At 43.7% G+C, this 24420-nt stretch overlaps 1 protein-coding gene across 4 annotated transcripts in view; it reads left to right on the forward strand.

Moving 5' to 3' along the window:
• LOC126355758 (CTD nuclear envelope phosphatase 1 homolog) overlaps positions 1-24420 on the forward strand; it is a 117444-nt gene that overhangs the window by 53680 nt on the left and 39344 nt on the right. For 2 of the 4 annotated variants that reach the window (XM_050006158.1, XM_050006157.1), the window contains exons 2-5: positions 4007-4084; positions 6129-6195; positions 18801-18991; positions 19160-19388. In XM_050006158.1, coding sequence (XP_049862115.1) covers positions 4007-4084; positions 6129-6195; positions 18801-18991; positions 19160-19388 — 565 coding nt within the window. The remainder of the gene's footprint in view (positions 1-4006; positions 4085-6128; positions 6196-18800; positions 18992-19159; positions 19389-24420) is intronic. The other 2 variants (XM_050006159.1, XM_050006160.1) reach the window with 1 other exon arrangement.

A 24420-nucleotide genomic window follows, 5' to 3' on the forward strand; every position in this document is an offset into this window, starting at 1 on the left:
GATGAAAGGAGAAAATATAAAAATGCAGTAAATGAAGCAGACAAAAAGGAATACAAACATCTCAGAAATCAGATCGACAGGAAGTGCAAAATGGCTAAGCAGGGATGGCTGGAGGACATATGTAAGGATGTAGAGGCTTGTCTCACTAGGGTTAAGATAGATACTGCCTACAGGAAAATTAAAGAGACCTTTGGAGATAAGAGAAACACTTGTATGAACATCAAGAGCTCAGATGGAAACCCAGTTTTAAGCAAAGAAGGGAAAGCAGAAACGTGGAAGGAGTATATAGAGGGTCTGTACAAGGGCAATGTACTTGTGGACAATATTATGGAAATGGAAGAGGAGGTAGATGAAGACGATATGGGAGATATGATACTGCGTGAGGAATTTGAGAGAGCACTGAAAGACCTGATTCGAAACAAGGCCCCGGGAGAAGACGACATTCCATTAGAACTATAGACGGCCTTGGGAGAGCCAATCCTGACAAAACTCTACCATCTGGTGAGCAAGATGTATGAGACAGGCGAAATACCCTCAGACTTCAAGAAGATAATAAAAATTCCAATCCCAAAGAAAGCATGTACTGACAGATGTGAAAATTACCGAACAATCAGTTTAATAAGTCGCGGATGCAAAATACTAACGCAAATTCTTTACAGACGAATGGACGAATTGGTAGAAGCTGACCTCGTGGAAGATCAGTTCGGATTCCGTAGAAATATTGGAATACGTGAGGCAATACTGACAATACCACTTATTTTAGAAGCTAGATTAAGGAAAGGCAAACATATGTTTCTGGCATTTGTAGACTTAGAGAAAGATTTTGACAATGTGGACTGGAATACTCTCTTTCAAATTCTGAAGGTGGCAGGAGTAAAATACAGGGAGTGAAAAGCTATTTACAATTTGTACAGACACCAGATGGCAGTTATAAGAGTAGAGGGGCACGAAAGGGAAGCAGTGGTTGGGAAGGGAGTAAGACAGGGTTGTAGCCTCTCCCCAATGTTATTCAATCTGTATATTGAGCAAGCAGTGAAGGAAACAAAAGAAAAATTCGGAGTAGGTATTAAAATCCATGGAGAAGAAATAAAAACTTTAAGGTTCGCCGATGACATTGTAATTCTGTCAGAAACAGCAAAGGACCTGGAAGAGCAGTTGAATGGAATGGATAGTGTCTTGAAAGGATGATATAAGATGAACATCAACAAAAGAAAAACGAGGATAATGGAATGTAGTCGAATTAAGTCGGGTGATGCTGAAGGTATTAGATTATGAAATGAGACACTCAAAGTAGTAAAGGAATTTTGCTATTTGGGGAGCAAAATAACTGATGATGGTGGAAGTAGAGAGGATATAAAATGTAGACAGGCAATGGCAAGGAAAGCTTTTCTGAAGAAGAAAAATTTGTTAACATCGAGTATAGATTTAAATGTCAGGAAGTCGTTTCTGAAAATATTTGTATGGAGTGTAGCCATGTATGGAAGTGAAACGTGGACGATAAATAGCTTAGACAAAAAGAGAATAGAAGCTTTTGAAATGTGGTGCTACAGAAGAATGCTGAAGATTAGATGGGTAGATCACGTAACTAATGAGGAGGTATTGAATAGGATTGAGGAGAAGAGAAGTTTGTGGCACAACTTGACAAGAAGAAGGGATCGGTGGGTAGGACATGTTCCGAAGCATCAAGGGATTACCAGTTTAGTATTGAAGGCCAGCGTGGAGGGTAAAAATCGTAGAGGGAGACCAAGAGATGAATACACCAAACAGATTCAGAAGGATGTCAGTTGCAATAGGTACTGGGAGATGAAGGAGCTTGCACAGGATAGAGTAGCCTGGAGAGCTGCATCCAACCAGTCTCAGGACTGAAGACCACAACATCAACAACAACATTAATATTATACATTCTTTTTTTTGTTATGTCCCCTGACATGTGTTCTGCCCATCAGTGCATAGATCTCCTGACTGCCCTTTTCATTTAGCTCCAGCAGCTTTTAAGGCTCTGTTTAGACTTAAATTCCTCTGATTCAATACTCTTAAGAGTTCTGTGGATGTATGCGGGGGAAAGTAACATCTGACTCTCTTGATTGAATGTGAACTCTTGTAATTTTTAATGGCAAGCTTCATCACGATGTAAATCACTATCCCATTGTAAGCCACTGCAGTATTATAATCATCTCAGTGAATTCCAGGATGTGGCCAGACAGTTGTATACATAATGTTTGTCCCCTGTGTCATGCTTGCAGGGTTAGGGTTCCTCTGCCTCATGACATCTGCCCTATAGTATCGACATTACTTCTTTGCTAACTAATTACAGTGACAGTGGAAAGTCCAGGATAGAATAACAACAATATGAGAAAATAGAATGCTACTCAGTGAAGATTGGGGGCCTGAGTTGCAGTCAGGCACAATGCAGAACTTTTAAGCTTTCGGACAAAAAAAGGCCTGAAATAGAAAACGCATTCATTCACACAAGAATAAGACACTCACACACGTGGCCACTGTCTCGGGGTGTTGGACTCAGCTGTGTACTGTTAACTACGTCTGATGTGAGCTACAATCTGCTGGGGTTGGCAGTAAGTGTGAGGAGGAGGCATGGGGCGAGAAGGCAGAGGGATAGCAGATTAGGAGTGAGGAAAGGTGTGCTGCCTGTGGGTGTGCACAGGGACGTAGTTGGAACAAGATGGACTACTAGATGCTGTTGGGATGTGGTGTTTTTAGGGAGAAAGGAAGGGGGGGTAGACTTTGTAGTAGTTGCTTTGAGAGAATAGAAGGCACTTGTAGTGATGGAATGGGAGCAATGACTGGGGTAGATAGATGGAGGACTGGGACCAGCAAAGGTGAGAACAGGGTGGGCACAAGAACAAAGGGTATGTTTGTACTGGTCCGTGACTGGCAGTACCCAAGATCGATTGACGACGACAGGGGATCATACTGTACCAACGTCTCTATGCCGTTACTGTAGAGCATCCTGTTGCGCAAAGTACTTAGGCCACCAGTCAACCACCACACCTTTAATTAGGTACAGTGTCTTATTTTTAACTGGATGTTAAGACTGCAGAACGCAATCTAATTGCAGAAGATTCCAGTTGGAGAGGAGCCTCTGATGACAACAAGAATCTAGCCCGCGCCGCAATCACACTGGCAATGAACCAATCTGACACGAAATCAGCCTTAGTACAATAAATTTTGGAGCCACTTCAACATCTGACCATGCAAACAGCCTGTCTGCCAAATAATGGGATTAACACCCTGCGTAGACATGACACCGAAATCGTACCAAGCCACGACAGAACTGCGAATAATCACTTAACAATATTCACTCGCCAATTATTACTGAAGTTAAGCAGTAGTGAATAAATTGCCCTATTTAATGAACCACTCTCGTTGTCTACAATACTGATCTCGTCAGAGCAACAAATTACTTTAATTTCAGTACCTGATTATCTTGCTTGATGATAAATGCGACATCCAACTAGCAATTGTTATCTTTCGCAACGAGTTTTTCACAACGCAGTACGTATTCTCTGACATAAACTCGGAACTATTTTATTACTTGTACTAAAATACCAATCTGTCTACCATCTTGAAATGATTATTCTGTTTATGGACACTTCCATCACTGCTGTTAGGAATTAAAAGATTTTAAATTATCCCTTAAATATTTTTCCAATTCGACGCAGCGATAATATGTAAGTGATGAGACTTCGCATGCGTCACAGAATAACGAATCTTTGTTAGTAGTTTCCCTTAATTGAAATCTTTCCTTTAATATTGAGACAATCTACTTTCAGTAGCCTATTTATAATTTCATTCGTTCAAGAGCCTTTTATCAAACACATTTAAAACACCACGTTATACGTGATATCAACTCCACTGTATCAATATCTCTAAATTACACTCTTTTATACTTCTGAAAATGATATAGATATATTCACACTAGATACCAATTGAATAGACTGGGAAGTTTCCTTTAACCCCAATAAAATTGGATTTATTTTCCTTCTAGGTATCTCAATACACGTTGGTTATCACCAGTGAACGAGTGCCAGCAAATATATTATCATTCCCCACAATACGGAAACAGGTAATAAAAAAAATCAAACAAATATCCTAAATGTCACCGCCACTTTTCAACTAACCTTAAGTTACAATTTAAAAGCAAATCTTGACCTCTTCAGGCATTGACCACACGCGACCCACTAAGTTCCCTAACATTTTAATCGGCCATTAATCACCTTGATTAATCAAGTTTTGGTTTCGCTACGTGTAGCTCGTTAAATGGTTCCTTCAATTTACTATCGCTTGTCTACTCAGTGATACATGCACACCATTACCGCATAGTGAAACAGGTCATCGTTCTATGACCCAACTCACTGTCTGCTGCAAGCTAGTGGTCTTGAAAATAAAACTATCAACACATGTTCAAGGCTTTCCCTTCTCGATACACACACGCACAATAGCCAAACCCCCTCAATAAAAACGACAAGCAACCCAATTACCCCTGGGCGCATCATGACCGCTCAACATACAATGCAGACAGGATTTCGGACACATCGATTCCACAAAACTCAGCACCTAACAAATCAATCTCTCAATTAAATCAGGCTCATGCGGGACTCACCCCAGCATATTTTACGAACGAAACTGTTCCCACAACTATAATCAACAAAATTCCGTGCACTCTCCCGAGACTTACGTGTCAACTGAGTAGCCTCACTATGCCACACAGTGAAATGCTATAAGATCAGACCTGATATATATACCACTATATACCACTACCACCACTAACTAACCCTTTTCGTTGTACAATAGGAACCATTTAAAACGAACAAACACGCAATGCCACGCCAACTTTTAACAATTAATGTAATAATCATCGATGCTGTCGATTCTTCGCAATAGTGGCCGGCTGCTGCGCGTTGCTCAGGCAGCATCTCTGGACGCAGCGAGGGCGATATGGTAGATCGCTGCAGTCGCGCATGCTCGCATGTGATAGACGCTCTCATATCATCTAGAACACAATTTGATTTTGGTTTTACCACATCATACACGTATATTAACCTGACCACCAGGTGTTATCATTGATTCATCACGCAGGACACTCAGCACCAGTGAGGGCGAACATACCTCGTGCATTTTGACACAGCACATGTTGCAGAGAGAATGCCCACCTGCACGTTTCAGAAAAGAAGGCATTTGTGGGAAGAATAGAGATGGTGCAAGCTGTGAAACAGTCACTGAAGTGAAGCACATCATGTTGGGTAACGTATTCAGCTCTGATGAGGGTTAGTATACTGCCACCCACCGAATTACACAATATTCTTGTCCATCCGTATTCCAACTCTGCTCCTAACCCCTTGTGTCATGCTGCTGCCAAACAGTGGTCAAGAGACATCTGGATCACACAGTCACTGATTGTGCTGCCCAACATGGCATTCTTCACCTCAGTGACTGCTTCACAGCACATGAAATCTGGATTCTTCCTACCAACACCGGCTTTTCTCAGTTGTGCATGTGGGACCTTTCTTTTCAATGTATCATTTGTTCCCATAACACCCTTGGCCTCAACCAGCACTAGTCCCTGTTCTCCACGTACCCACCCCCTCCTTCCATCTCAACACAGTGTCCCAACTATGTACTTAGCAGCGCATCCTTACACACCTCATTCCTGCACACTCCTGCAGGCAACACAGCACTTACCCCAACCATACCCTGCTACACCTCCCTCTCGTCCCCCTTGCATTCTCCTTCTTACCCTCACTACCCAACCCAGCAGATTGCTGCTTGCATTAGACACAGTCACAGTCTACAGTTGGGCCCCAGTATCTGGAGACAGTGGCCATGCGTGTGTATGAGTTGTGCTTTTGCAAGTATGTGTGTTTTCTATTTCAGAAGAAGGACTTTCTTGTTCAACCACTGAAATGTTTAGCAGTCTTTTTCATTGTGACTGAACACCTCCTCTATACTACTGTAATACAGTGATAGAATTGTTGTATATTATATGTTGCCTTGGAGTTAACGGCTGACTTTAGTAAAAGTTCATTATAATATATTGTAAAACCATATGTCATGTAACAACATCCATACCATCCATAACAAAATATAATGAATGTTAACTCTGCCCACAGGTTGTACAACATCAACCAGTCAAGTATGAAATTTTCCCGCTATCACCTTTATCCAGGCACAGGCTCAGTAAGTTCAGATCAATATTATGTGTTTCTAAATAGTATTATTTAATATTAATAGTAGTTGTGAAGTGCTAATCCATGGTACCTATCTCCAAACTGCTAGAAACAGATTAATGCTTGTATGTTCTGATTCATCAATAATTGTTTGCAAATGTGTAAAGGAATAAAATTGTAAAAGTTTAGATGAGTAAGACTGTTCATAATTACCATTGTTCAGAAAAAATCTTGGTTTTATTTGATAAGTAATGCTGATGATAACAGAAAGGAAGATAGTTAAAAAGGTTTGCGTAGGTTGTTGAGTGAAGCTCATAGTCTGTGATGCACCTTTTGTCAAAGGTTTTACTCTGTTCATGAAGTACTGAACGTTATTTGATAGTGCTCCTTATTTTTCCCTTTGAGTTTGGTAAACTTTGTCCTCGGTAGTGGACATTGTGAACAGTAATTGCTTATCTATATTTTACAAAACTAAAAACATAAGACATTGTGTGCTGTTATAAGCAGTCATATTATGAATAGGGCCAGTTGTCAAACTTTTTATTAAGGTCTGCATATGTTTGTGTGATGTCAAATAAAGTTTAGAAAACCAATATATGGATGTAACCTCCTCCATGGGGGTGTAAGTTTTCCCTGCATTCATTTTTTCGTGTATACCTATGAGAAATCAAGAACTAAAACCTAAAATCTCTTTGTGTTTAGGAAAATCCACATACAGGAAAAAACTTATTATTCTGTCCTGTATCTTGGAATTTTAAACTTACTCTATTTTCTGTTCTGTAGTAATCTGTAAAATGTTGTTATTCTCCTCATAACCATCCAAATTATTTGATAGGTGAAAAGAAAGAGAGAGGCAGTTTGCTGTCAGTGTCATAAGAAAGGTAGCACAGTGGGAATCAAATTGGTCTTCATGGTAAAGGCTGCTTGTCAGAACAAAAACGTACGACTCACATTGAATCTTTATTAAAATCAATAGTAAGTGTGTAAAATCTAACTTTATGGATTCTGGAAAGGCATTCTCTATTTTGTGCTGTTGCGATTTCCTGTTTTGTGCTGGGCAACAGACAGTTTCGTGTAGCACTGAGAGCAGTCACTATTCTCCATTCTTCCCAATCACAGACCAGAGGTTCGACACGATTGTTCTCTGTATGCTACCTAGAAAGAAAATGAAATGAGGTAGTGGGCAGTACTAAGGAACTGTTTGTTGTGGTGCAAGAGTTCTGATGCACACTTATAATTCCTCCCAGGGGGCTCACCACTCTTTGGTGAGTTCATGCTTGGCTGCCTTGGGGCCCCGGCCTTTGCAGCATTTTCTTCCATCTGTGCTGCATGTCTATCCTTTTTCTATTCTTTTTCCTCTCACTTGGGGAACGTGTCTTGGATGTTATTGGGAAGGTTCTCCATTGTCTGTCGCGTACGTAAGAACTGTCTCACCTTTGTATTTCGTTCCCTTTTCCATTCTTTGTTTCCCTTCTCCTCTCGTTCCTCCACTTTGACATTTGAGGTTCCTCTTTTCTTTCTTCCTCCTTGTGAACTCCTTATGGCCAACCCATGCGTCTGACGTGTGACAGGTGACTGGGTGATGTGTAATTCCCAGCCCTGGGTCGACAGATAGGGTTCGAACATACCCCTGGTGAAAGCCAGGCCCAGGGAGGGGTGATTGCCTTAGCTGCAACCTTCCCAAATTGCCGATTGTTCCCTCTGTCAGATGTTCGGGAGGTTTGACCTGAGATGTGAACCATCACCCGAGGCAGGTGCGCCCCTTGTGAAGAGGTCCCCCTGATGGAAGAGCATGCCATCGGAGACACTGGCAATCATGGAGAATTTCCTCATGATGAGTCAGTCATCTTCCGAATCAACGTCTACATAATGAGACTAATGATTCAAAGACCCCTCCCCCTGCACCACGATTCCTTGTGGTCTCACGTACTGAAGACGGTCAGTCCTTCACCTCGGTAAATTCATTTATTATTCAGAAAGGTGTTGATGCAATTGCCGGCCCTGTGAAATCCTGCTCTCGTTTAAGAAATGGTAGTTTGCTTTGGAAGAGCACGTCTGATTCTCAAGTGCAACAACTGCTTGCTGCCTCACTTCTCCACGGCTACCCTGTTCGTGTTGAGGCCCATAGAACTTTGAGTCTTCCCGTAGTGTAATTTACACTAGGCTGTTCGACATTCAAACAGAGGTCGAAATCAAATCTTACCTCTCTGATCAGGGCTTCATTGCCGTCCATCGTGTGATGAAAAAGGTGGATTCCTCCTTAGTTTCCACCTGCACTCTTTTTCTCACCTTTGATAGAGTGGTGCTTCCGTTCAAGATCAAAGCAGGCTATGGAATTATCATAGTCCGGCTGTACACTCCAAACTCGATGCGCTGCTACCAGTGTCATCGTTTCAGATCACATTAGACTGCCACCTCCTCTCGGGACTGTTCCATGTATCTTGCAGAGCAGGCTGTCCAAGACATCCGGATAAAGGAAAAAGTGCCTTACCCGGTCACTCGCAAGTTACTGGCTATTCACAAACCCTGCGTTGTTTCATCTGGCACATATTCTTGAAGGGGGGGGGGGGGGGGGGGGACCTTGTTTCACAAAGCGACTAGCACCCAGCGCACATTAGTCTATCGATTATATTCGAAGCTGATTTCTGAATGAATCATAAGTTGATTCGTGAATGCGTGCATAGTCTACATGATGTCTCTGTCAGGGGAATCCTTGTCGCATGTAGAAACGAACTTTCCTACAGACAAAAGGGGCTATATGAGCTGAGCGGAGTTAAGGCCGATAGGGTGAATGCCAACCACTGTCTGATGGTGTGGTTGATTGGGTTTGCGAATGATGAGCGTTGTTCTAATTACAAGCGACATCCATAGATTCAGACTACAGGAGTGGAAATAAACGAATAACAGGTAAGAAAGATTACGTATTACCTTCTCGGTGTATCCAAGAAACTGAAATTTTGACAGAAAATTTTTCGCCAGATCGCTATACTAGTAAGGGCCAGTTGTACAGTCCCCAGCTAGCAGCCGCATTAAGTTCTGTTCCGGAAGAACCGCGGAAAACGCGTTCTACGAACATGTAACTAGAGCTGACCGGAGAAAAATTGCGGGATAACTAAACCGGTGATTTTGGCAGAGTTAGTGAAGTTAACCTGCGAATAAGCTTTGACATTGGCAAGAATAATTACTAAATTAGTGATAACAAGACTGTTTGTTAGAAAGAAGAAGGAGAAGAAACGGGTACATCACACAAATTATAGAACAGTATGACGATTCCAAGTTTGTATAAAAATTTTGTACTACTACTTTTCGATATCATACTTGAGAACTGGAGGGTATGAATGAAGTGTGAAACTGTTTCCTAACGTAAAGCTTTTGGCTTGTAGTAGATCTGATAGGCATTTGATGTTGGTACATTGTGAGTTATATTCTGTCGTTCCAAAAAGGACCGTTTGTGCCAAAACAGTCTTGTTTATTTGATGTGTGTTACAATTGCTGCAGTATTAGAAAGGCCTATTTTGTTTTATCTAGCAGACAGTGACAAAATAGACGTAACAGATCCGGAAACAAAAAATAGTTCAAATGGCTCTGAGCACTATGGGACTCAAATTCTGAGGTCATCAGTCTCCTCTAACTTAGAACTACTTAAACGTAATTAACCTAAGGACATCACACACATCCATGCCCAAGGCAGGATTCGAACCTGCGACCGTAGCGGTCACTTGGTTCCAGACTAGCGCCTAGAACCACTCGGCCACCTCTGCCGGCATCAGATCGAGAAACCATTCCAGTCTTGGGTCCTATTTGTATTAACAGCTTTTTCAGTATTAGTCAATGACATTTCGACTTTTCATGTAGCAAAATATTTGACGAACTTTGATGAGGTAAAAGATTCTTTCGCAGAAAGGAAAGCACGCCATGTAAAGCTGTAGCAAGATTAGAGAGAAAAAATTCCAGGAGCTAAGGATTGAAGAAATGTGTATTGTCTTGCTTATCTCATGTCTTTACTGGGTTTATGTATCCTATATTTAATATTATGTCACACAAAGCAGTAAATTGTTAACTGATAGGGAATAAAGAGTGCAAATTTTCTGTAGAGTTCTTTCTTTCTTTCTGGACAGAATGTCAAACTGGCTGACTGTAAGCAGGAGAGGCACCGCAGGACATTTTAATTTCCACTGTCCTGAATATGGTTTGATGGCATCCATTACAAAATATACACGTTTCAATTCCACAGAGTGAAGTACAGTGACGTGTGATGGAGAATGCTGTGTCAGGAGGCGAGGCAGTGCACTTTGACACACTTACGACCAAATAACACGTGTTACATTTCCTCTCAAACACATATGTTTTATCCATCAAACTCTTCAGAAAGTTGTGCGCTACAAAATTAACGTGTTTTTTTTTTTTTTTTAAAAAAACGTCTTATATCAAATGCTCCAGTGAATGGCCGGTATTGCCCCGGTTCGGGAATATCGTAGATCCAGGGCTGATGCGCAGAGCAGTCTGAGTTACAGTAGGGAAGTGGGTAGTCTTCACGTGACCCATATTTACATTTAGTGATTTTGTTGTTTCCTCTTAGTTTACTGCTGTCACGTCAAATGAAAACAAAACAGATTTTTGTAGCCGGGAGCTATCAAGTAAATTAAAATACACTCACACAATTACGGAAAATCAAGCATTAATTGCCTTGCAGAACAATGAAGTCAGTTTTGTCGGTTTGCTAAAGAAATTTCTTTCATTAATCTTTTCCGCTGAGGTAGACAATATTTTTGAAACGAAGTGTTTAATTCCACATACTGTTCGCTGCATTTCAAGTGCAAGTTTTCGACTTCTAGCATGTATGGCATTATGCCATAATAAGGAACCAAACATGAGAGATAACACAGTACTGGTACTCCAAGAAAATTTACATCCCAAAAACCACATTGAAAAGCGTAATATTAGGTCGTGGTCTACTTCACTGGGAATCTAGACATACGATTGTGCACATTTTAGTATGGGTCAGGAAATTCCGATGCTCCTGGAGTATCCTCTGATGTCTTGCTTCTTTTATGATATATGTAAGAACTTCTAACGCTTTACACGTACGAACATATGGGCTCCCTACGACATCGTAGCTGCCCAAGCGCGGTGGCGCCTGTCATCTGGCGCTCTCTGGCAACTGCAGAAATGAACCTATTTCTATAAGGTCGCGGGAAAATATTGTGGATGGTGGTTTGAAAAGCGTTACCATCAAAGTATCATTCTGGCAGTTACACCGGAACCCCGTGCGAGAATGTACAATGAATTTCTTAAATCACAGAGCGTTTCACTCTCATTTAAACATAAACTCTTCGATGATGAGCCATTTAGATGAATTTTGAGCCCAGAAGATCAGAAATTTATGTTGTCGTTAAAAATTTTACTGGCACATTTGTGTGATATGTCTTAAATTGTAATAAGCGCATAAAAGAGCAACATTATACGTGAAAGCTTAGCCTCTCTTCCAGCATGTTAATCTTATAGACCAATATTATATGTGAAAGTTTTGCGTTTCGTGTAACAACACTATTTATATTAATTTAAACCATAAACTTTTTCTGTTTGTGTGTTCGCGCTACTTAACAGTGGTGTTGCTATTGGCTGACTACATCACGTGTCCTAAGCTCTGAATAACCTCTGTCATCGGCTGAGATCACGTAACATGAGCTATGACTGGCTTACGAAAGTGCATCGCAAATTTCGATTTCAGTGCTTCGGTGTTTGGTGGAATTCGAATTTATACTTTCGTAATATGCAGCGTACATGTTGCTGTACATCAAAGATCTTTCCAAAACGCGTTTTTTTTCCTGCGTATAGTTTTTGATAGCGTCAGGAAATTCTACGCCCGTGTATAAAACCATAATCATTCAATGGATTGATACGTTTTACAGTTCCAAGAGAAAATATACTGTCAATTAAGAGGGAAAAAGTATATTTTCATCCAGGATAAAGTGTATTTTTAACCGGGAAATCCGGGAGAAATCTGTGATTTTTTTTTCCTTGTCCACGTATACACCCTGCTTGTGCTCTGCCCAGCCTGCCCATTGTCTTGAGTGGTCCGTTCTTTCTGACACCTACTCAAGCGACCATTTCCTGTGTGCTGTCCTGTGTGCTGTCCTGTGTGCTGTGTGCTTGCTGACTCCTACCCCATCCATGTGCATGCCCAATTGGCAACTTACTAAGGCTGACTGGCAGCTTTACTCCTCCCTGGCGACCTTCGAAGAACAAGATTTCCCCAGTTGTGATGACCAGGTGGAATGTGTCTCAGTTGTTATCCTTACTGCTGCATAATGTTCCATTCCTCGCATTTCCTCCTTACCATGCCGTCCGTATCCCAGTCGCTTGGCGGACTGAGGCATGCTGCAACACAATTCGTGCACAGAGACCTGCTCTACACATGTTTGACCATCATCCTATGTTGGCAAACTTCATTCATTATAAACAGATGTGTGCAGAGTGTCATCATGTTCTTCGAGATAGCTATTGAGCTAGCTGGATTTCATTCATTAGTTCTTTTAACAGTTCCACCCTTTCCTCTGTCGTGTGGGCCAACCTTCGACAGCTCTCTGGGACCAAGAGCCATTCCCGATTTCCTGCCTCACAATAGCAGACGATGTTATCTTGGACCCAATTAGTATCTCCAACACCGTGGGCCACAATTTTGCGGAAGTTTCGAGCTCTTCCCACTATCACCCCTGCTTTCATCCATCGGAAACTAGCAGAGGAGGCTCGGGTGATACCCTTCTCTTCTCCGAATCATGAGTGCTACAGTGCCGCCTATACTATGAGGGAGCTAGATCATGCTCTCAGTTCATCCTGATCCTGTGACACAGCGCCAGATGCCATTCACATCCACGTGACATTCACCTCTCTCTTGTGGGCAAGCACTTCCTGCTAAACGCGTGCAACCACATCTGGGCAGAGGGCACATTTCCCGGACACTGGTATGAAGCCACTGTCATACCCATACCTAAGCCCTTCCTTCTAGCTACTGTCTCTCTCTCTTACCAGTTGTGTTTGCTAGGTGATGGACTGTATGATTCATGCACGGCTGGTATGGTGGCTCGAGTCTTGCAATTTACTGCCAAATGTACAGTGTGGAATTCGAGTGCAGCATACTACAGTTGACCCTCTTGTTACTTTATTGGCCCAAGGCATGAATGTTTTTCTGTGTAAATACCAGACTGTGGCCGTATTTTTTGGTTTGGAGAAGGCCTACACCACCTGCAGGAGAACTGGTATCCTCTGTAATCTTTACTCATGGGGCTTCCATGGTCGTCTACCCTGTTTCCCTTCAGGCATTTTTAAAAGACCGAGTTTTCAAGGTGCATGTGGATTCTGCCTTGTCGGACACCTTTATCCATGAAAATGGTATTCCTCAGGGGCCGTCTTCCGCTGGGCATCTCTGGCTCCCTTTTTGTTGGCGATTTTGCCATCTGTTGCAGTTCTCCAGAACCTGTCTCACTGAATGACATATTCGGCGATGTCTTGATCATCTTTGCTCCTGGAGCATCAACAATGGCTTTCATTTTTCCACTGACGAAACCGTCTGTATGAATTTCTGATGGCGCAATTGGTTTCTCCCACCATCTTTACATCTTGGGCCTATTACCCTTCCGTTCGTTGAAACTGCGAAGTTCCTGGGGCTCATGCTCGATGGAAAACTCTCTTGGTCCTCCCATGTGTCTTACCTGGCAGCCCACTGTACATGGTTGCTCAATGTCCTACGTGTCATCAATGATACTTCCTGGGGTGCCTATCGAACCACCCTCCTACGTTTGTACTGGATCCTTTTCCATTTGAAACTCAACTTTGGATGCTTTGTTTATGCACCTGCAAGTCCATACGTCCTATATCATTCAACACTATCCACCATCGTCACATCCATTTGGCCACTGGTGCTTTCTGCACTAGCCCGGTTGAGAGTCTGTATGCTGAAGCTGCTGAACTATCACTGTCCGACCACTGTGACTTTCTCCTCAGCAGGTATGCATGCCATTTGTCTGCCAGGTGTGGCCACCCATCCAATGCCTCCTTCTTTGATGATTCCTTTGATCGCCAGTATGGAGTGCATCCCCCTTCTCTGTTACCTCTTGGAGTCTGCTTTCGGTACTTGCTACGGTGGCTTAACTTCACACTAAATGCACCTTTCCCAGTGGGTGCGAACCCTTCACCACCTTGGCTTCGTGAAGCAGCCCATGTTAACCTTGGCCTTCATTTGGTTCCTAAGGGCACTACTCCAGCCTCCCTCTATTGCCTTTAGTTTCACGACCTACACATGGAACTACGCGATAGTACTATTTTACTAATGGCTCGCAGACTGACAATGGGGTCGGGTGTGCTTTCATCATTTGCACCCATGTCTTTCGATATCGGTATTGTCTGCTCTGATTCACTCAGTGCCTTTCAAAGAGTATGTGTGCTGTACACTGCCCATTCCTTAGTGCAGTGGGTCCAGGAAAACTGTCACTGCTCACTCTTGGTGGAGCCAGTGTGATGTTTGTGTGGGTTCCTGGTCATGCCGGTCTGCCAGGAAAGGAGGCTGGTGCCAAAGCTGCAGTCCTCGTACCTCAGCCCGCTAGTTCATATATTCCCTCTGATAATCTCTGTGTTGCCATCTGTCAGTATGTGGTGTTCCTTTGGCATCACCAATGCTTCTCGCTTCACAGGAATAAGCTGAGGCTTATTAAGCCTCTCCCAGTGGCTTGGATGATCTCCTGCCGGGAGGAGGTCATTTTAACTCAGCTGCATATTGGGCACTGCCTTTTTAGCTGTCATCATTTGACAAGTGGCGCTACCCCACCACATTGTGCACATTGTACCCAAGTTCTTACTGTCTACCACTTTCTGAAATAATTCCCGTCCTTCAACCATTTATGTTCCCACTTGGTTTTGCCGTCTGAGTTATTGTCTGTTTAGCAAATGACATGACGGCTGTCGCCCGCATTTTACTTTTTATCCGCTAAAGCAATATGGCAAAGGCCATTTAATTTTTAGTTTTGGGCCTCTGTTTCTGTACAGTGTTTTTTAGCCCTTTTTCCATATCCCTGTTTTTACCTGCCTTCTGTTATGTCAATTGCGACTGACGTATAGTCGTTTTTTAACTCCCCTCTCTTCATGTTCTATAGCTTTGACTTGGGCATGTATGACCCCAGTTGTGTTTTGCCCCCTAAAGCAAAACAAATGCAAACCAGTACTTTTAATTTCAGTTGGCAGAACTTCCTACTTCATCCAGACGTCCTTCGTGAAAATTCCTTTTTACTGAGAACTATTCAACTATTCTGAAAGATTATCTAGTTTTACTTGCCAGATTACAAGTATTACTGAACTGTTCCAATGCTATTGGTAGAATCCTCATCCGCTTCATTCGACACTCTTAGGTCAGAATTAACCATTGTCACAGAACTTCATTATAAAGGGAGTCGCGGTTTGACACTGTTTACTCTGTGGCTACCTGTAATGATTCAGATTCATCATAAGATGGTCTTTTTCTGCTGCATGGCGCCCAAGGGGAACCTCTAACAAAAAATCCAAATGCAACGAATCCAGAATCGGTACAATACTCTGATTGACACTAATAACTTAACTTAAACTTAATTGACTACCAAGTGACCATGATTTCTCAGTTACATCAGCTATTATGAGGTAAGTGTTTTATGACCACCTGAAATATTAAATTGCGTCTCTGTGCCCTCATAACTGACACCTATACTATTGAGTAACCCAAGTAATTTGTGACTGACTTATTATAACCACTATAGTAAAATTATATTGTGGACCATACCGTCTCAAAAAATTTATACACTGTCAAATGAATCTTGTAAGCTTCTGACATTAATGAGATGTAAAATTTTAAAAAACAGTAACTCATCACAGGTTGTGTGCTCTTGCTCATTTACATTTTCCCAGGCTAAGAACTGCCTAAATTAATAGTTGGTTAACTGTGTGCCATTATCTGAAAGTAAGTCTTTTGTTCTTCCCTATACCTAAAATAGTGGTCCCTGAGTGTAGTTGTTACTACACAGCTTGTAGCTGTCTTCATCAGAGATAATGTTACTAACTTTGACCAGTATTCAGTCACAACAAGAATACATGACATTCCTCCCTGCCCTGTAGGTGCTGTAGCTGTGTGTTGCAGAGCCACAAAAAGGTAACTCGATCATGAATGAGGTATTTACTGAACCAGTAAGTGTTGTGTACCAAATGTGACACAAAAGAAACAAGACTGGTATTGCTAATTAATGTTGTAACACAAATAGATTTTATTAGTGATAGTCATCTTCAGAGTAGGACACATTTAAACCCACACACTTTGTAACAAAAAGCTCTGTAACCAAAGTACTATGCAACTCTGCTGTAAAGATATAGCCAGAAATGGCCTTTTTTATTCTCGTAACAAAGAGTGTTCGTGTTAATGTCATACAACTGCTATAAACTGAAATTTCACTAGCCGTTGCCATTACTTGTGTGTTGAAAACTTAATATACTGCAGTGCAGCGACACACTTTCGATTATGTTCCCTCTGACACAGTAACTGTTGTTCACAATTAAGTATTACTATGACTGGTTATGGACTACCCTACCATTGGTGAGGCATTAAACAGCATGACACAGAATTTATGTTAAATTGTCCGCTCCCAAATTTGCACACAAAAATACATAAACAAAAAAACAAGAAGGGTAAATTTACTGAAGTACATTTTCATAAAGAATATTTCATTGAGCACATGTATTTGCAATGCTGGTTGAAAACACTGATATGCATACAACCCAGTAATATCTCACTGGAAGTTTTAAGAATGGATCCGCTACTGCTTACTGGTTGGGCTGGCAGGTACATGGAGGATGGAGAATGAGTCATTGCCTTACCCATGAATGCCCTCTGACACAAAAATGCATTTCCTTTGTTCAGTTTGTTGGGGCTGCTGGTTGAGTGCGGGTCTGTTAGAGCTTGTTGCTGGATTCTGCCTATGTGAAAATGGACATAAAAATGGAGCAACGAGTTAGTGTGAAATTTTGTTTTAAAACCGGGAGATTACCTTCCGAGTTTTATGAACTATTAAAAACAGCATTTAAAAATGCCCACGAATCATTTGAAGATGAACCACAGTCCAGTCGTCCTTTCACCTCAAAAATGAACGAACATTTGAAAGTTCACGACTTAGTGCGCTCTGATCATAGACTTACAATTAGGGTGATGGCTGATGAGCTTCATTTAAGTTGAGTCAATTTTAACTGAGGATCTGAACATGCGCCAAGTGTCTGCAAAGTTCATTGCAAAAATGTTGTCAAGTGACCAGAGACAATACTGACTTAAAGTGTGCCAAGTACTGATTAATTGGACTAAAAATTGGGCGGGGGATTGAGGCACAGTCGGTCAAAGGTGAAGACAATGTTGGCGTTTCTTCTCCGCCCCCCCCCCCCCCCCCAATTGTTCCGGTATTGTGCATCATGAATTGGCACCTGGAGGACAGGAATACTACAAATGTGTCCTTGAGCTCAAAATGGTGCAGATTAAAAGGCTTGCATTGTGGACAGATAGGAGTTGGGTGCTACACCATGACAGTGCTCTGGCTCATCGTGCCTTCTCCATAGTTGAATTTTTGACCAAATTCAACATTCCTGTGCTTCCACAACCACCATATTCCCCTAATTTGGCCCCTGCAGACGTCTACCTGTTTCCTAAACTGAAATTGTCACTGAAAGGGAAGCAATTTGACTTGATTAAAGACATACAGGCAAATATAGAGCGTCCTTAACACACTTCAAGAAAAATATTTCCTAAAGTGGAAACGCCATTGGAGTCAGTGTATTCAGTCAGAAGGGGACAATTTTGAAGGAGATGCATCACAGTAGCATCACCATTGTACAATTACAAGCCCACTCTTAAAACTTTCCAATCACACCTCGTATAAATTTGCTGGATAACACCAGTAGCCCTAATGCAATAAACACGTTGCTTGACTAACCATTGAAATGAGTGGCTTTTTTATTTCACTTTACTGAAGTGCTTTGGAAATGTGCTTAGAGTTGATCTGTTACTCATCAAATAACTGAAAGTTTATTTAATTAATCACTTGAAGTAAAGGCCCCTGTGAATAAAAATGAATAGGAACAATATTCATTAAAAGTAATAATAAAAATGTTTAATAGTTACAAGTTGTATACACATTTGCTTGTGTGAAATTGACACTGCCTCAGAGTTGTTACTATGCTAGGAGTTAGAGGAAATGCAATTCCGTTGCAGAACTGTAAATGTAATTCATTTCACTGTGATGTATCTGGTACACCTCCCAGAGTGTGTAGTATAATAAAAAGATAGATTGTGGCTTTTTAAATCTGTGGATGCATTGGAGCAGTACTATGCATTAGTGATGGTAATGTGGCCTTCATTGCAGATTCCCCTTCATAACAGATAATTGCGCTTCTGTCTTGCCTCCTCCAGCTGCCTCAGTAGTCTTCAGACTGTTCAGTACATGTAAGAGGGGGGGGGGGGGGGGGGGGGTTCAGTGTTTGTTGTCAGTAACTCACAATAACAATAATACAATTTCTGCAAATGTTTTGTAAATATAATATGTATTTCTGTGTTTACAGGTATTGTAAAACGTAAAGTACTAGTATTAGATCTTGATGAGACATTGATTCATTCACACCATGATGGTGTGGTTAGACAAACAGTGAAACCTGGTACTCCACCAGATTTTGTGCTTAAAGTTACAATAGACAGACATCCAGTGCGATTTTTTGTCCATAAGCGACCACATGTGGACTTCTTTCTGGATATTGTAAGTGCTTCTATGACTTGATAATTGTGTACTTAAGTGCTTATGTCATTGTACTGTGTGATATGTGTCAGTTGAAATGATAACTTAGTTTCAAGGAATGTTGGAAGAGATATAGTGTAGAGTTGTGTAAGCATCTAAAAGAAATTTTAATGGTTTCCTTCATAATAGGTATCACAATGGTATGAGTTGGTTGTATTCACCGCCAGCATGGAAATATATGGAGCAGCAGTGGCAGATAAATTAGATAATAATCGTGGCATTCTACAGCGACGATTTTACAGGCAGCATTGCACACCTGATTTGGGCAGCTACACAAAGGATCTCTCTGCAATATGTGGTGACCTCTCCAGTGTTTTTATCCTGGACAATTCTCCAGGAGCATACAGGGCATACCCAGGTTAGTTTTTAGAAAGGTGTAAATGATTAGATAACCAGCTGCTGAAAAATTAACGCAGTACCAACACAGAATGTGACCGATTAAATGGCAAAAGATTATTTTTACTCCTGCATAAGAAATTGTTAATATTACCAACTTTTAATTTTCCTGCTAAGGTCATTAGTATTACTAAGCATGATTACTTTATTTATTTCAATATAAATATACAGTATGTTGTTATTCTGAGTTCTGCATTAAATTATGCTAAATGGCAGTTTACTATATATTTTTGTTGGACCAAGTAATTTTTGGTGTGAAGATATAAGGGGCAGTCAAATGAAAATGAGACAGATGGAACAAAAAGTAAGTAAACTTTATTATTTCAGAAGTAATCATCAAAACTCTTAATCACCCAGTGTGAGATGTGGCAGTCAATGCTTTCATCAAAAAATGTTTGTGGCGGCCTAGGGATCCATGATTGTACCAAGGTATGCTTATTTTCATCCAAATCAAAACCAATGGCCTTGAATGTCTTTCTTCAGGGCTCTAAAAATATACAAATTGCATGGGGAGAGATCTGGACTGTATCGAGGATATGTAAGGGTTTCCCACATGTTACCAAGATTGTTTCAGTTATGCTGCAGAAGTTTCAGTTCTTTTCCATTGTAGCCCCCTCCACCCTGCTAGGTCACCAGCCCATGTAGGCAGTCCGTGTTGTGGGGCTGTTATGTATCCATTTGGCTGAGCCCTCTTGACAACATAGGGATACCTGAGCTGTTCCCTCCCCATGTATGAGAATGAGTGGTTGCTTGTCTTCCTGGAGTGTCACAACTCCCAGCAAAGGAGCTTTGCCAGGTTACCCTTGCTGTTGCTGGGTCTCATACATGGGGAGAGCCCCTGATCGTAGTGGGTGATATCAGGGCGGATGCTTAGCACATGAAGCATATCAAGCTGAAAAAATCTAGCTGTTCTCAAACAGTCATCTCTTCGAATGGTGAAAGATCATTAATTGCTGCTTTGTATGACACAGCAGCCTTCCCTTCCCTGGCTGCACCATGGGAGGAGGGCCCAACTCGCCGACTTGGGATGAAACACTTTCTTTGCGACATTGTCTGTAATAGCACGGATGGGGACACATTCACCACCACAAAGTCATTGTTTTTTTGTGAAAAATATCGAGGACAAGTTTGGTGAAGTGGAGTTTCTCAATAAGATGCAGTCAGGTTCCCTGTTGATCAAAGCTTCCTCTGCCACTCAATCTGCAGCTCTCCATGCTTGTTATCTTCTCGGCAATGTCCCAGTGCCTATTACCTCTCACCATTGTGGTCCAGGGACTGATTTTACATAGAGAACTCATCCTGCAAATGAATGATGAACTCCGGGCTAAGCTGGAGCGACGTGGCTTCGTTTCGTTTGGCATGTGCAGAGGGGTCGCAGAGACAACCGCACCGATACTGGCGCCTTCAGTCTGGCTTTTGTGTGGATACCCTCCCAGAGAACGTCAAGGTTATGTGCTACAGATGTGATGTGAAGCCTTACGTCCAATCACCCATGGAGTGCTTTCGGTGCTGCGTCCATTTTGGGCGTATGTCTTCCCGCTGTATGGCAGACCCTCTGTGTGGTGATTGTGGACACCCACTCCATGAGGGAAGCCGTATGTTCCGCCACTTGTGTGTGTCAATTGTCATGACTGCCACTCCCCTCACTCACCAGATTGCCCGGCTGACAAGAGAGATAAGATGATCCAAGAGTACAAGTCCCTGGATTGCCTCTCTTAAGCTGAGGCTCACCAGAAACATGAGACACTCCCCCCAGTGTCACCTTCTTTAACTTTTGCCACTGTTACATCCTTTCCCCCTCCCACCTCCCTCTCCCCCTCCCACCTCCCTCTCCCCCTCCCACCTCCCTCTCCCCCTCCCACCTCCCTCTCCCACCTCCCTCTCCCACCTCCCTCTCCCCCTCCCACCTCCCTCTCCCCTCCCACCTCACTCTGCCCCTCCCCCTCCCACCTCACTCTGCCCCTCCCCCTCCCACGTCACTCTGCCCCTCCCCCCTACCATGCAGTTCTCACGAACTCCCATCCAGGAGCCACTGCTCCTCCTCCTCCTCCTCCTCAGCCAAAGAAGTGCTCCCCCCTTCTTCAGGCCCCCGGCGGGTTCGGGGGTTAGAATAGGTCCGCGGTATTCCTGCCTGTCGTAAGAGGCGAAAAAGGAGTCTCAAACTTTTCGGCCTTATATGATGGTCCCCTGTTGGGTTTGACCTCCATCTCTCAAAATTTTCCGAAGAGCGAGCTGATTGGGGAAGGTCGCCTTACTTGGTGCATTGTGTCCATCTTGCGATCAGACCTTTCGCCAGCTTATACACCGTTGAACTGCAGTCCTGTCCGCTCTCCATCTCTTGGGCATGACTCTTTTTCTGCGTGCAGATACCACCTTGCACTGTGCAGTGCCTCTTTCTGCACCGACGGCGACCATGGACCACATGTTACCTAACATCCAGCACGGTAGCCAGTCCGTTGTGGTTGGGCCGCCATGTACCCTGTTGGTTGTAGCCCCCTGACAACACAGGGATCGCTCTACTGATGCCTGCGCCGTTAACTCCCCACGTATGCCAATGAGTAGATGCCTATCCTCCTGGGGTATTGGGACTCCCGGCAACGGCCATCCTGCCAGGTGGCTCTTGCCGTGTCTGGGTGGTGCCCGTGGGGAGGGCCCTTGGTCGGAGTAGGTGGCATCAGGGCAGATGACCCGCAATGAAGCGTGGTACATCGTCTCTCACTGGTGGCCAGCCGCCAGCAGTCTCTAAGCATTCTCGGGCTCAGTTTAACGCTCAGAAGTACGATCCGAAAACATTACCCTCCCTGGCCACACCGTGGGAGGAACGTAAGTCTCAGGATGGCAGTAGCAGTTATTCGCCCCGCTTCTTAGTTTGTACGAGGGCTGACGTGGAGTCTTTTTCTCTCCACAAAGGCTCAGTTCTTCGTCGAGCATTCAGAGGACAAGTTTGGGGAGGTGGAGGGCTTATCAAAAATGCGCTCTGGGTCGGTCCTGATACAAACGGCATCCTCTGCCCAGTCACGACGGTTACTCTCTTGTGACAAGTTGGGGGATGTTCCCGTTACGATCACACCCCATAAGAGTTTAAATATGGTCCAGGGAGTTATTTACCATAGGGATCTTCTTTTGCAGTCTGATGAAGAGCTGCGCCCCAATTTAGAGTGCCTTCATTTTGGCCTTCGAAGGGGATACATTACCGGAAAAAGTCAAGGTGATGGTCTACCGATGTGACGTTAAGCCCTATATCCCTCCCTCGATGCGGTGCTTTAAGTGCTGGAAGTTCGACCATATATCTTCTCGCTGCACTTCCAGCCACACATGTCGAGATTGCGGATGCCCATCACATCCCAATACTCCATGTGCCCCGCCTCCCATCTGTGTCAACTGCGGGGAGCACCATTCACCTTGCTCGCCAGACTGACGAATTTTCCAGAAAGAGCGTAAAATCATGGAATACAAGACCCTGGACCGTTGACCTATACTGAGGCCAAGAGGAAATACGACCGACTCCATCCTGTGAGAATGACATCTTCCTACGCTGCTGCTACAACACCTGTGCTAGCCCCGTCTGTTTCTCCAATTGTGGCAGGATCGGCGAGTAGTAAAACTCCTCCTGCCCCCTCGCCAGTGGGGGGCTCTACCCACCGGGTTGCTCCTGCGCCACCTACCTCAGGAGCAACACCATCCCACCCGTCGGGGATGTCCGTCCCCACTTCTAAGCCGGAGAAGTGTCCAACTTCTTCGGCTTCTCACGCTCGCAAGGGGTCCCTTGGGTCCCTCCCTTCCCAGGTTTCCGCCAGCGAGAAGCCTGACGACCAACAATGGCGTAAGTGCCCGCAGTCAGCTGGTCGTAGGGCTTCATGATCCTCCTCCGTGCCGGAGACTGATTTGATGAAGCCCTCCCAGCCGGTGCGACCCAAGGAACGGCGTGAGAAACCCAAGAAGAGCTCTCAGCCCAAGGAACTCGCGGTGGCAGCCATCCCACCGCAAGCTGACAGCTCTGCGTCTGAGGATGCGGTGGAGATTCTGGCGTCCGCTGAGGACCTCGATCTCGCCGGTCCATCAGATGCCATGGAAAGCACTATCACAGGTGCTAAACCGGAGGCAGCAGGTGACCCAGCGGCGTAATCTCCCTTCCCAGTCCCGTCAAGCCTTTCTCAGCCATGGACAACACCATCCTCCAGTGGAACTGCAGCGGTTTCTTCCACCATCTAGCTGAGCTCTGCCAACTTATCAGCCTTCACCCTTTCCTCTGCATTGCTCTGCAGGAAACTTGGTTTCCGACAATGCGAACCCCCGCCCTCCGTGGCTATCGGGTTATTATAAGAATCGGGCAGGGTGTCTGGTGGCGTCTGCATATATGTCCTGAACTCTCTTCACAGTGAGTCTGTACCTCTCCACACACCTTTAGAGGCTGTTGCTGTTCGGGTGTGGACGCCACAGGCTGTTACCGTCTGCAGTCTTTACCTTCCACCGGATGGTGATGTCACGCAGCATGTCCTGGCTGCTCTGATAGCTCAATTGCCTCCACCTTTCCTGTTACTGGGCGACTTTAACGCCCATAACCATCTGTGGGGTGGGTCAGTGGCAACAGGTCGAGGCGCCATCGTTGAGCATTTATTGGCGCAGCTCGATCTCTCGATCTTAAATGATGGTGCCTTCACACACTTCAGTGTGGCACATGGCACATACTCTGCCATTGACCTTTCCATCTGTAGCCCTAGCCTCTTACCGTCTGTCCAATGGATAGTGCATGACGACCTGTGTGGTAGTGACCACTTTCCGATCTTTCTGTCACTGCCACAGCGTCAGTCTTCTGGGCGCCCTAGCAGATGGGCTATGAATCAGGCTGACTGGGACTTGTTCTCCTCCACTGCCGCTATTGAGCCTCTCTCTAACGATGCCATTGATGCAGTGGTTCAATCGGTCACCACCGAATCTGCCATTCCCCATTCTTCTGGGTCCCTTCGGTGGCGGACTGTGCCTTGATGGTCGCC

This window comes from Schistocerca gregaria, chromosome 3 (assembly GCF_023897955.1).
Source record: "Schistocerca gregaria isolate iqSchGreg1 chromosome 3, iqSchGreg1.2, whole genome shotgun sequence".
In the NCBI taxonomy this organism is placed as follows: Eukaryota; Metazoa; Arthropoda; class Insecta; order Orthoptera; family Acrididae; genus Schistocerca; species Schistocerca gregaria.